This window comes from Carassius carassius, chromosome 24 (genome assembly GCF_963082965.1).
Source record: "Carassius carassius chromosome 24, fCarCar2.1, whole genome shotgun sequence".
Taxonomy (NCBI): Eukaryota; Metazoa; Chordata; class Actinopteri; order Cypriniformes; family Cyprinidae; genus Carassius; species Carassius carassius.
Window position 1 is genome coordinate 23,532,905 of NC_081778.1, and position 13,335 is coordinate 23,546,239.

The following is a 13,335-nucleotide window of genomic DNA, read 5'->3' on the forward strand; positions in this document are numbered from 1 at the left end:
GCTCTCTGGAGATTAATCTGAATATCAAGACACATGACTGTAAATGCTAACCCCTTTCAACCGTGATTAATAAATCATCACAGCGAACATTTGAGTATATGCATGTGTGTGAGCAAGCGCTGTCAAACAAATCAAAACTTCATAGCCTCTGACACAACATGGCGTTCCCACTAGCACACTTCTCCAAGCACTCGATTATATCTTCGACTTCTATTCAGATGACGGCAGAATACACAGGAGATTTGAGCATGAGCGGAGTATGGAAAACCTCATTTTAGTTCCACTTCCACTGATGTGCTTCTATTGAGTCAAAATTACATCTTGAACAGTTCAGCAAATATGACATCAGCTTAAACAGCCCCAATATGCATGTGCAGTGAGGCACCACTGGGAATATGATGTAAATACTCCATTTAAAGAAGAATTTCAATCTAGACTTCATGTGGAAGAGGAAATGGAAACAGTGGGAAATGTTTAACGTGAGCGTCTGCTCCTCTTTTTCTCTGCCTTTCTTTTAGAGACAAAAGCTGTTAAAGAAATAAACTTGCCTCTACCTGACTCACAGATGAATCTTTCTTGCTCCGACTCTCTCGTCTTATCTGCTGATGTATTTTTTTCCATGCTATGGCATTCTTAATCCTCTTATGTTGCCATGCTCTTCCGCACTCCCATTTTCACCTGACTACCTCTCTTCGTCTTGCTTGCTGATGAATGGTAGGTGTCTGGTCTCGGGAACAAACTGGGACTGGGAATGACTGTATTTGTCATTTTAAAAGGCAGGCTGTGATTTGTGTGATAGCATGCATGTTAGGAAGAGGATGTGATGTAAAGTGGTGACCATTACCATGTAGACCAGGTCTGAGTCGAATTCTCAATCTCGTTTTCACTCAGATAAAAACAGGATCAATCTTCCTAATCACACTCTTTCCAGTACCGAAACAGTGATGCGGCGGAGACTCTCATTTGCAGGTAGAACCATGCATTACTGTACCCCTCACTGTTTGTTTTGACAGGCACAAGAAGGCTCCACAGAAGAGATGCCCGCAGTTTCGGGTTCAGAAAATTTAAGTTCCAATTAATCATCCACTTTTCAAAAATTGAGTTGGATATGTTTATGAACTGGGATTAAACACTTGACCAACTTCACATGCTGTTTGTTCATTCATGGTTGAAATATATAGCAATCTCTTAATTGTTTCATCCTACACAACAATATCATTTTGAGTTATCCATTTTCAATGGACTGATTTCTGGTCACTTACCTGCACATTTGGTTCTGCTGATGAGGGGTGGTCCAGGTGGCCCGGTCCCACCTTCACCCGGCCGGGTGAGCAGCACACTGATATGATACTCTGTATCTGAATCCAGGTGCCAGAGCTTATAGGTAACCATGTTAACTCCAAGGATCTCTGACCAAGGTGCCTGGCTTGCCCGATATTCGATTTCCCGACGGATGATGGGGCCATCACCCAGAATGGAGTTTGTGTTTAGCTGAATGATCAAGTATGTGGAGCCCGCTCTCAACAGCTGGGGCGGAGCAATGGGAGATGGAGGAACTGTGACAGAGATAGAAAGGAGGTGATGGTAAAAATCTATTCAGGTAATGTAGAAAACATGTTCATATTTTATCCCTTTTCAAGCAGCCCCCGGGATAAATGTACGAACAACTTTAATGTATTCTAAACTGAATCTCTTTTACCCAGTTTTTAAGCTTATCTTGACCAGACATGAGGTGAAAGGAGTGATATGAGGCCCCGAGTGACATGAGGCCCCGAGGAACTCAGCAGGCAGCTACACAGTAGCCACAATCACGTGGAAAAAAAATCTTACATTTGATTTGCAGGGTATAAAGTTTTTTAGATATATATTTAAACCCTGGCTAATGACTAGAACTTCAAAGGGTTTTGAGTTATCAAACAACTAGTGAATAAAATCGATTTGGAAGGGTGGAAGCGAGGGGTCAAACGAATGAAAAGATATCAGTGCTGGTTTTTTCCCATGGCTAATCTTCGGGTCTGCAAGCTTTCTTTCTCAGGGCCAGCTGCAGATGGCAAATATCCAGCTAGGGACAGAGAACGCCTCTTCTGGGAGGGATAAGATGACAGGGAATAATAAAACTCATCTTATCTGTCAGAGAAAGGCTCAGAGAATCATGTAAAATCAACTTAGACTCCGCTTTCATATGTGTTAAAAACGGGCCATCTCTGTGATTCTCCCTTTATCCAGCGTTGGTTAAGGCAGATGATTAATTTCACCCTTAGAAAGCTTCTTTCGCCAGAGTAGAGTTCAGAGTCACTGCGAAAAACAGATCTGAACCTTACTGACTGACTGAGAACAATTCTCATTACCCCTTTGGCTCCTCTGCATTAGCCCTGTTGTTATGTAATCTATGTGCCCCCTGAGGAACAGTGAGTTGTGAAATGAGTTGATCAAGCTAATTAAAGGACTGATTAGCCTCTTGTTAGTGGGGGCAAGTGTGGGAGGGCAGTTTGGGAAAGACAAGGAGAAGATCAGAGCGAAGGGAAGGGAAAACTAAGGTGAATGTAATGAGTTGCGTCAATGCTGCCGTGCTAGCATGTGGGCCTATAGCTTTATGGACTCATCTGGTGGGGCCAATCTGCGGCGCTTAACTGAGGAGCAGTAATGCATTTTAAATAGGACCTCCTATCGAAGTAAAAGCCATCAAGAAAGCAATGCCAATAACATGCTGCTGAAGGATTGCAGCTAAAGTCTGAAATGGCTTTAAAGCTCTCTAACATAGAGACACAGGTACAAGCAGGTCTCATTATAAGTTATGCTTCATATTGCGATGTTCCCTAGTGGATTATGCCTACGGCTTTGGTAAAAATATAATGATGAAGTTGTAATGAGTCAGTGTGACAAGTGCCACAAGAGCAAGTGCTTTGTATCGAGCACTTTCCTCAACATTTGATAAGTCAGTCTGCTAGAAACAGTGCATGTTCAAAGAATTTGATGATCTAGAGAACATTAACAGTTTTACCCTGGAATATAGTTACATTTAAAGCATTTAGCAGGCGCTCTTATCCAATCGCTTTACAGAGAAAACCATGCAAATGTGAAGGTTATTTGCCAGGAAAATAAGTGCTACCTACACAACAAGGGCGATATTTCTTAGGAGAGGAGAATTCAGATTGCAAAACTAAAAAACTAAACAAAAACCATAAAAAAACATGCGATAAAAATGAGGTAAAAAACTAATAAAACTAAACAATTTACAGAAAACAAAACAAAAGGGATGATGCCCATCTTCTATGTTCACAACTGGTTAAAAAAAAAAGTAAGCCTACAAGTAAACCACTTTCGGATAACGTCTGAATCAAGATGAACTTAAAAAGACTACACAATTTTATTCTGTGATTTAGGTGTGAAGAAAGCAAAATGCTTTGCTGTAGGGGCTTCAGGATTAAACAAACAAACAGTGTGAGGGAGTACAAATAATTGAATAGCTAGAAGTTTTCTTTTAGGGTGTTACTTGTGATTTTTCATTTCTGGTTTGACATGATGGCATTTAACGAAAACAGTCTGAAGGTTTATAAAGCTGTGCTTCTAGGTCACATTGTAGCATACAGTAAAGCTGTATTTCCTAAACTCGCCGTAATCCATGCTGATACATTTATCAATAGGATTAGCATGGTGCTGTCTCATAACCTCTCTCAGTATGCCATGAGGATGGATGCTGAACAACCCATGTGCCTCCATCCATGCCTATCCTTATTCCACCCGACTTTTCTTTTAGCTTAGAGGATATCAATCTGACCAGGGTTTAAAAGGTGGACACAGAAAGCTCCCACTGCAGGCTGATGAGCAGATGTCAAGTTATTTGACTGGAATGACAAGTGGGGAGGTTTGCTTTGGACAAATATGATGCTAAAGAACCCCCTGAATCATCATGATTATTATGTTCAGTACTACCTAAGCCCCCCAATACTGTATATACTATAAATACATATTGAAGCTGTCAATTTAATGTGTTCATTTAATTAATTAGTCATGGAAAAACAACCCAGACCTGTTTGTCATCATATTTTTCATACATTTGACTGCTGACAAACATGACGCAGGACAGCAACTCACTATGTGATATAGTCCATAAAAGAAGTCATATGTATATTCAGTAAATAATGAGTTAATATTGTTATATTTTAAACACAATATTGTCTGTTGCTCAATATTGCCAACAAATAGATGACCTAAAAAGCCACAGCAGAACTGTTGTGTGTCTCTTAACAATGCAAAGTAGTGATTCATTTTTGAATGAATCTGCATTTTGAATGAATCTTGTGAACCAATGATTCAGCAGCCGATTCATAAAGAGAGCCGTTTACATCATTCCTGAATGAATCAGCAGTTTAAACGAATCAAATATATGAATGAATGACTCAATGACTATTATTGTATTATTTCATTTAAAAAACATTAAAGGGATAGTTCGCCCAAAAATGAAAATTATTTATTCATTTTTTACTCACCCGTGTCGTTTCAAATCTGTATGACTTACTCTCTTTTGTGAAACATAAAAGAAGGTATTTTAAAGACTGTTTGTTATCAAGCTGAAAAAAAAATACTGAGACGTTTCTCGAATCATCTTCTTTTATGTTCCCTTGTGTAATAAATTATACGTTGAATTAAATAAAATATTTATTTCTAAAGCTACTTTTTGTATCGTCTACTTACTTCTTTTAACATTTAACACAATAATGTCTTTAAATGATCTTTTTGAGGTATTTTCACAGCCAAATTTAATATGCGATTAATTAGATTAATTAATCGCCACATCATGTAATTAATTAAATTAAACATTTCAATTAACTGACAGCCCTAATACAAATATTTAGATTCAGAGAGTGAAAATGAAAATGTTGTAATCATTTAATCCTCATGTTGTTCCAAACTTGAATGCTGTTTTGTTTTTTATTTCATGAAACACTAAACAATATATTTTTAAAGAATCTTTAGAAGGGACTTTTCAATAGTTTATAGTGACCACAAGCTGTCAAGCTCAAAAAAATAAACACTTTTTTTTTTTTTGTACTGAACAAACAAAAATTAGAGCATGGAGTTTTGGAATTAGTTAAGGGGGAGTAAATAAATTGAGAATTATCCTTTTTGGGTGTACTACCCCTTCTTACTAAACTGACAATTTCAGGACAAAAAAGCATAAGATGTGAGAAAGCAAGGCTATAATGAAAAAAATAATACAATGACACAAATTTCGCCAGAATCCCATTATGTTGTGATGTGCACATTATGGGCAGTCAAATGAAGACAGAAATGACAAAAGGAAAGAAAACATGCTCTTCACCTTTGACGATGAGTTCAGCAAAGTTGGAGACGCCTGAGCTTCTGGAGGACTGCGTGACGCAGCGGTAGAGGTCCTGCTCTGGCTTCTGGACGCCCTCCAGTTGAAAGGACACTGAGAAGCGGTTCCGGCCTAAGTGCTTGACAGAACCACCTGAAGACACTTCACCATTGTGCCGCTAGAAAAGAAGTAAAACATGAAAACACGCTACAGCCTAGTCACCAAGCACATGCTGCCAAGAACTGTACTCGTGTATGTTTTTATAATTTTCTCTTCTGTAAAGCACTTTGGTCAGCCTAGTGGCTAGTTGTAAAAGTCCTATATAAATAAAACGAACTTGAACTTGAACCACTAATAAACACTGAATGAGCAATGGACTTTTCTGGACGCTAGTCGCAGCAACAACAACATTTCTATAGGGATAGAGAGGCATTTGTTATTAGAAGCTTAGGACACAAATACAAATACTATATGCAATGTATGGGAAAGAGCAGCACGAACATCTCATGGGTTTGCAATAAATTGCAATATTTGCATTGAAAATCTGACTAAATAAACATTTCATGTACTACTATAAATGCAGCAATGACAATTTAATTCAGATGAATGACAGTGAAAAGCTTCAGTTTATTTTGAAAGATGAGCCATAAATATTAGACACCAAAGCATGATTCACCTGAATAAGGACCGAAAATAAAGAAGTCTTGAAAGTCTTGCACGCCACTATCAGGAATTGTTACATGGAGCGTTGTGAGGAACCAGACACGTCTCTCACATAAAACCACACTTATAACAGCAACCTTTCACTGTGGCTCAGGTAATTTAAGCTAGACAGTGGTGTGAATAGCACCCATCAAAGACGTCAACGCATTCCCTTTTCCCCCTCTCTGAATACCAAAGGCAAAAGTGAGCAGTGAGAGTGCACTCGAACTAACGGAAGAAGGCTGTCTGCGGCTGCTACACAACTATGTGTATTTGTTTATTATGGGGCTGCTAAATAATTTAGGCTTTCAATGTGGTTCAAGACCACACAAACCAGACCTGATTGCAGGGGTAATGTGTGGGCAATGGCTGCAAATTTGAGGTTTGCACAAAACAAAGCCTAACATACAATCATCTGGCTTTGAGAGCCACTCTTTCTTTATTCAACCTAGCAATCACATTCAGTGAACTGCCAGACAGATAAACATAAACATAAGAGAGCTGTGAACACTCTGTTTGGACTAAGAGTGCCAAGCATTACACATGCATTTGTCTGATATCAGCTGACCTGTTGTTAAAAATGACAGCAAATGTAATTAGGAAAAAAAGTAAAAATGCTCTAAACCTATATATTTTTATTTATTTATTTATTTTTTAAATAATACACACAGTTTGACTAGTTATGCACTAACATTCAAAAGATTGGGGTTACTGATAGCATTACTAGCTAACAATTAAAATATTATATTTGAATATATCTTAAAACTTAATTACGCTGATTGCTTGTACAATAAATATTTCTTATCAATGCAGAAAACAGTATGATATTTTTGTCTAAACTGTGACCCCATTTTTTACTGACTCATTAAAATGAAATATATATATAAATAATAATAATAATTTAAATTGTAAAAAATATTTTCCTTGTAACAGAACACATACAAACAGACATTTAATGACAGTTATACACTGTAAAATATACGGGTGACCAAACGTTATCCTGTAATGGACCACAGCTGCCAATATATATATATATATATATTGAAGTGAAGCCACAGAGTCATATATCTCCTGCTGTGTTTAGGTGACAGCTTGCAACCACAGGCATCTGTCCTTGACCTTGATGTGACATAATCACTCATTTGATTTAATTTCACTTTTGATGCCAGATACTTCTTGATGTTTCTTCCAAAGACAATGTTTCATAAACATGGCCTCTCTGATCTCATCTCGGATCTCTAATCATATCTCAGTAGCTTTAAAAAAGTCAGTCTGAACAAAAATGTTCCTAAAATGTACTTACAAAACCTGCCATTTTAAAAATGAACATTCAGGTGCTTAGAGCCTGTTTGGTGTTAATTAAGTGGATTTACAGCAAGTCACAACAGACGGCAACCTCAGCCTTTAGCTAATTATTATTAAATTTGACAAAGCCTGATTAATCTCACAAAAACATAAAAATCAATCTATACTCACCTCCAACAAAAACTTCTCTGCTTCAGAGGGACGTCCAGATGCCACACATTGGAAAGTGGCATTTTGTCCAGCATTGACCTCTACATCTCCCAGGCGGGAGAAATGAGGGGCTTTATCTGAAAACGAAGACGTAAGGGGATCAGTATAAAAATAAATTTTGTTATCAGAATTTTTTTTAAAGAAATTAATAATACTATTCAGCAATTAATCAAAAGTGAAAGTAAAGACAAATGTAATTCTACAAAATATTTCTGCTTCAAATAATCTATTGATTTATATATCAATAATAATCCATTTCTATAAATTAAAATCATTGTTTTCACAAAACCTTTTGATTTTTGAAAGATCATGTGGCAACAAAGACTGGAGTATTGGCTGCTGTAAATTCAGTTTTGCTATCATTATGTTTTAAATTATAAATATACATTATAATAATATTTCAGAATATTAATGTTTTTTTCTCTGTAATTTTTATTTTTGACATAAAGCCAAGTATGGTGATCCATACTCAGAATTTATGCTCTGCATTTAACCCATCTAAAGTGCACACACACAGCAGTAAACACACACACACACACACACCGTGAACACACACCCAGAGCAGTGGGCAGCCATTTACGCTGCGGCGCCCGGGGAGCAGTTGGGGGTTCGGTACCTCAGTCGTGGTATTGCCAGCCTGAGACTCAAACCCACAACCTTAGGGTTAGGAGTCACACTCTCTAACCACTAGGCCATACTAACCCAAATTTTACTCTGTACAACCTGCTTAAAGTCACTGTTGTTATTATTTGGACTGCTTGCCCATGTTGTTTTGTTTTGTGTTATGTTATGTTATGTTATGTTATGTTATGTTATGTTATGTTATGTTATGTTATGTTATGTTATGTTATGTTATGTTATGTTATGACCTTTGCCTGTTTTTAGACTTTGAGAAATATTGTGTCTGGATCCTTAACCTTTGTGTACCTGTGCAGTTTCATGACAGCTCTACCTTACCTTTTTAATACATATTTCTTGTATAAGTCTGCACCTGCACCAGCTGGCTCCACTTTTTTCTGAGGTAAAATTCATCGCGAATGTCATTTCATGCATACTTCAAATGCAGGGAGGGCGTTCTCTTAGTGGCCAGAAATGTTGATTTGTTTCACTTTGATTGGCTAGTTAATCACTGTGAAATAATTCCACATATGGGGTGTTTCCTAGCCTGTATGTGAGACTCTTGAACCCTACAAAAAAAAGGTCTAGATAATTTCCCTCCAGCATTCGTGATTCTTGGTACTTTGAGCTCCTTTAAAACGTAATAGATTTTTGCAAGGTTCAACTAAACTGCAATATGACCTTTTGAATTTAATAGTCATATCTATGAATTCGAAGATAATTTTTTTTGTAACTGAATATATAGTCTGGATTAGACAAAAGATAAAAAGAAAAAGGGAAACAGATAAATAGAATAGTATTAGTATAGATAAATGCACATAGTATTACAAAACATACTGCATGAAGAAACCAATTTAAGAGACTGATGATGGCAGAGGATACACCACTCATTCAAGTGCAGAAAGTGTACTAAAACAAGAAGGAGGGCATGAGCTAAAGGTTAAAAAGTAAACACAAATAAACATAGGCTCTATTCTATCTGGCTTGCTCTGGCTCTGCTGTGGATGTATAAATTAAACTTTTCAGATTTCTTTTATATATATATATATATATATATATATATACATATATATGTATACACACACACACACACCAGTTTACTGAATGGGTGTCAGATGTAAAAAGGCCCTTAGGCAAAACAAATTGTTAACACTGTTTAGTCTCAGATAGCGAAGAGCTCCTATGGGAACTGCAGCCAGCCCTGCTCATCTGACAGTTTGACTCTTACTTAAACAGTGTATGGTTTATGTATAATTTAATATTTTGAACTACTGAACATTTTCTATTTGCATGGTGATAACTACAAGCCTGACTACAAGCCCCCACCACAGACCTGTGACAGCAACATCTCTTTGCTGAACGAGCTGAACACCTTCTTCGCTAGGTTTGAGCAACAAAACAGCACCACTGCACAGAAGACTCCACCTCCTCCCGGCGACCAGGTGATGGCGCTGTCCCCGGACAGTGTGAGGAGATCCCTCAGCAGGATCAATGCACGCAAAGCTCCGGGTCCTGACAACATACCTGGGCGTGTACTGAGAGACTATGCAGTGGAACTCTCTGATGTGTTCACAGACATTTTCAACATCTCACTTAGTCAGGCTGTTGTTCCCACATGTTTCAAAACTACCACCATCATTCCAGTTCCGAAGAAGCCATCTCCATCCTGGTTCAATGACTACCGTCCTGTTGCACTTACTCCCATCCTCATGAAGTGCTTTGAACGGCTAGTCATGCACCACATCAAGTCTGCCCTCCCCCCTCCCTGGACCCCTTCCAGTTTGCATATTGTTCCAACCGGTCGACCAATGATGCCATCTCCACTGCCGTCCACTCAGCACTCACACATCTGGACAAAAAGGACTCATACGTCAGAATGCTGTTCATAGACTTCAGTTCAGCATTCAACACAATCATCCCTCAACAGCTCATTTACAAACTGGTCCAGCTGGGGCTTAACACTTCGCTGTGCAACTGGCTGTTGGACTTTCTGACTGGAAGACCTCAGGCAGTACGGGTCGGCAACAAAACATCCAGCACCATCACACTGAACACTGGGGCCTCCCAAGGATGTGTGCTGAGCCCCATCCTCTTTACTCTGCTGACCCACGACTGCACACCATCACACAACTCCAACCTCTTCATAACATATGAGGTTTCATAACAATAGCTTCCTGCTTTAAAAGGGTGTACATAAAATCACTGTAAACCACCTACCCACAAAGCACAAATCTAAAATCTGTCAATCAAAACAGATAAAATGGTTATGAGGTCTGATATAATTGAAAATGCTGTTTTGTACATCCACCCTGAGCTTGTATTATTTATCTTCTTTGTAAAACCAGGCAGAGACCCAGGCTACATTGTTTGTAGTCCACAGGAGGCCACGTTCCATGGAAATGCCACTGTGTGGTGCTCAATTCATGTTTTTATGAGCCAACATTGAATTACAAGGCAAGAAAGTATGAAAGTGAAAGCAGCAAAAGTATCGAATAGGTATAAAATTTTATGTTTGTATCCTAAAGTCTTTGAACTGTACATATTGCAGTCGCCACCAGTCGTATGAAAAAAATAACTACTATAATAACTTCATGGAGTATAAAAAGTAAAGAAACCACACCCTCTCTTGAATCGCATAGAAATCTTCTCTCTCACGCTTTTTGCTCTTTTAGCCTTCCTTTCCTTTTTGACTTGTCTTGCCAAATGGTGATTTCCGCAGTCTGGCACAATGCCACTCTTGACAATGTGTGTCCAGGTCCTGATGAGAGTTTTAATTATTTAATGTGCACAGTGGGGCTTAGATGATGCCATCTGCCACCCGCAGGAAGTCGGGAGGGGGGGCGAAGGAAGAGGGTGTTACGAGACTCAGTAGAGATGAGCTCTCATGACCACAGCATCTGTTGATTTGCTTGTTCAGAATTGCACTTTATTACCATCTAATAGTACTTTGTCAGTTTTCTCTGTTTAAATATGTATAAATATCCCTACGGTTTTATGAAGCCTTGAAATCTTTAAGAGTTTGTGAAAAGGATTGTTAACTTTGAGCGAAGACCGCATCTTTGCGGTCCCTATCGGCTGGTCACTAAAACGCATTTCAGCACATTGCTAACAATTACAGCTGATAATTGTGCTGTCGGAGCCTTTTGAATTAGTCTTAGAAAAGGCTTGCAGCTCTCAAATAAATATATAGACATGTTATCATATGAGGCAGCTTGTTTAAATAAAAGCCAGTCATATAAGGGAGAATTCACTAAGAATGAATTACACCCGCTCCGTCATATATTTACACATGCAGTCTGCATTGTTCTAGCACCCTATTCATTCAGAAATTATGCAAATTAGACACAAACTGGTCTAAAACGCAATATGCATGACAAATTCCCAATTTCTGAATTTTAGGTTGATTCTGGGTGTTTGGTTTTGGGAGCAAAAAAAAATTATGCCAAAATCAATAGGAAATGCACACAGACAGTGTTTTCAAAAGACCCGGAACTTCAATACCAAGTTGGTACCAAAAAAATTACAATATTATGGTTAGGGTTGGGTATCGAGAATCGAGTCTAAAGGTAGTTTTTATCAGCTTAGAACAGTAGCTAAGCTGAAGCACTTTTTATCCAAGAAAGATCTTGAAACCGTAATTCATGCTTTTGTTTCCTCACGCTTGGACTACTGTAATTCTCTGTACACAGGTCTAACCAAACATAATTTAAATAGACTTCAGTTAGTCCAGAATGCTGCTGCAAGACTCCTCACAGGCACCAAAAAGTGTGAGCACATAACCCCAGTTTTGGCTGAGCTCCACTGGTTACCAGTGAAATTCAGAATCGATTTTAAAATCTTACTTTTCGTTTTTAAAGCTCTACAAGGTCAAGCCCCTTTGTATATTTCTGAGCTTTTGTCTACTTATTCTGCCGCCCGACCACTCAGGTCTACAACCCAACAGCTACTTGCTATCCCCAAGACACGTCTTAAAACCATAGGGGACAGAGCTTTTTCTGTAATAGCTCCTAAACTCTGGAACTCCCTCCCACTTCATATTAAGTCCTGTAATACAATTGCCAGTTTTAAGACAAATCTGAAAACATACTTTTACTCTCTTGCTTTTAATTCTCTTTAAAATTTTTTTTTTTTTTTTTTTTTTAGTAGTTTTTGATATTTTATATTCTATAGCCTTATAATTTATGTTTATGTTTTATTCAATTATTTAAGTGTATTCAAGGAGTCTTGTACTCATTTTTATGTATTGTCAAGGCATATTGTTTCTGCCTTCCCTGTTTTAACCTGTAAAGCACTTTGGGTCAACTGTTGTTCGGTTAAATGTGCTATACAAATAAAATGACTTGACTTGACTTGAGTATCGAGTGGAACCGGGACTAGCTTTGCGATTTTCCCGGATAGTTCAAAAGTATTAATTTCGATTCCTAGTTTCGATTCCTAAAGCTTAAAAGAAAGAGAAAAAAAAGTTTTTATTCACAGTCCGCCCGGCGCTGACCGGAAGAAGAAAGCGCTGAACACCAACGAAGAAGCATCCACCGGAAGTTTTGGTATAACGAGCGATCGAACATGGACAGCGTGCGTCGGCGGTCCAAAGTGTGGCTTCACTTTTCGAAACAAAACGAAATCTCGGCAAAATGCAACATTTGCAGCAAGATTGTTTCGTGCATAGGAGGGTGCACGTCAAACATGATAAGTCATGTTATGGAGTGCAAGTAAATGTGTGCCCTGTATTTGACGCGCTGCGCCGACCGTCCTCCGCTGCCTCTTCCTCTGGCTCCGACCCCCAGCCTGGCACCGCAGTGACTACACTGCAGTCCGAATCCGGTAAGTAAAACAATACATACAAAAAATAATATGTCTTGCGCCAACATTGAGGCAGCTAACCTTTTTTTGACCCTGACTCTTAAAAGAATCGGAATCGAGAATCGTTGGGAACCGGAATCGAAACAAGGAATCGGAATCGGACTCGGAATCGTTCAAATTTAAACGATACCCAACCCTAATTATGGTACCAGGTTTTTTTTAAGTACCGTGGTACCGAGTACCCGGTCAATCCATCTCTTGATACGCTATCCGAAAGGTGCGAAGATGCGCTCTCTTCAAAAAAGCACTGAGACGTGGCAACCTCAAAAGGAGGAAACACACCAAACTAACAAAACACTTTAAAGACAGACACCCAGAAC

The 13,335-nt window shown here is 38.5% G+C and overlaps 1 protein-coding gene across 12 annotated transcripts in view; it reads right to left on the reverse strand.

The window, feature by feature from the left end:
• Window positions 1-13,335, reverse strand: part of LOC132103229 (receptor-type tyrosine-protein phosphatase U-like) — a 199,738-nt gene that overhangs the window by 60,545 nt on the left and 125,858 nt on the right. For all 12 annotated transcript variants that reach the window (XM_059508167.1, XM_059508164.1, XM_059508163.1 and 9 more), the window contains exons 5-7: window positions 7,499-7,614; window positions 5,324-5,498; window positions 1,263-1,556 (exon numbers count right to left, since the gene is read on the reverse strand). In XM_059508167.1, the coding sequence (XP_059364150.1) occupies window positions 1,263-1,556; window positions 5,324-5,498; window positions 7,499-7,614 (585 nt within the window). The remainder of the gene's footprint in view (window positions 1-1,262; window positions 1,557-5,323; window positions 5,499-7,498; window positions 7,615-13,335) is intronic.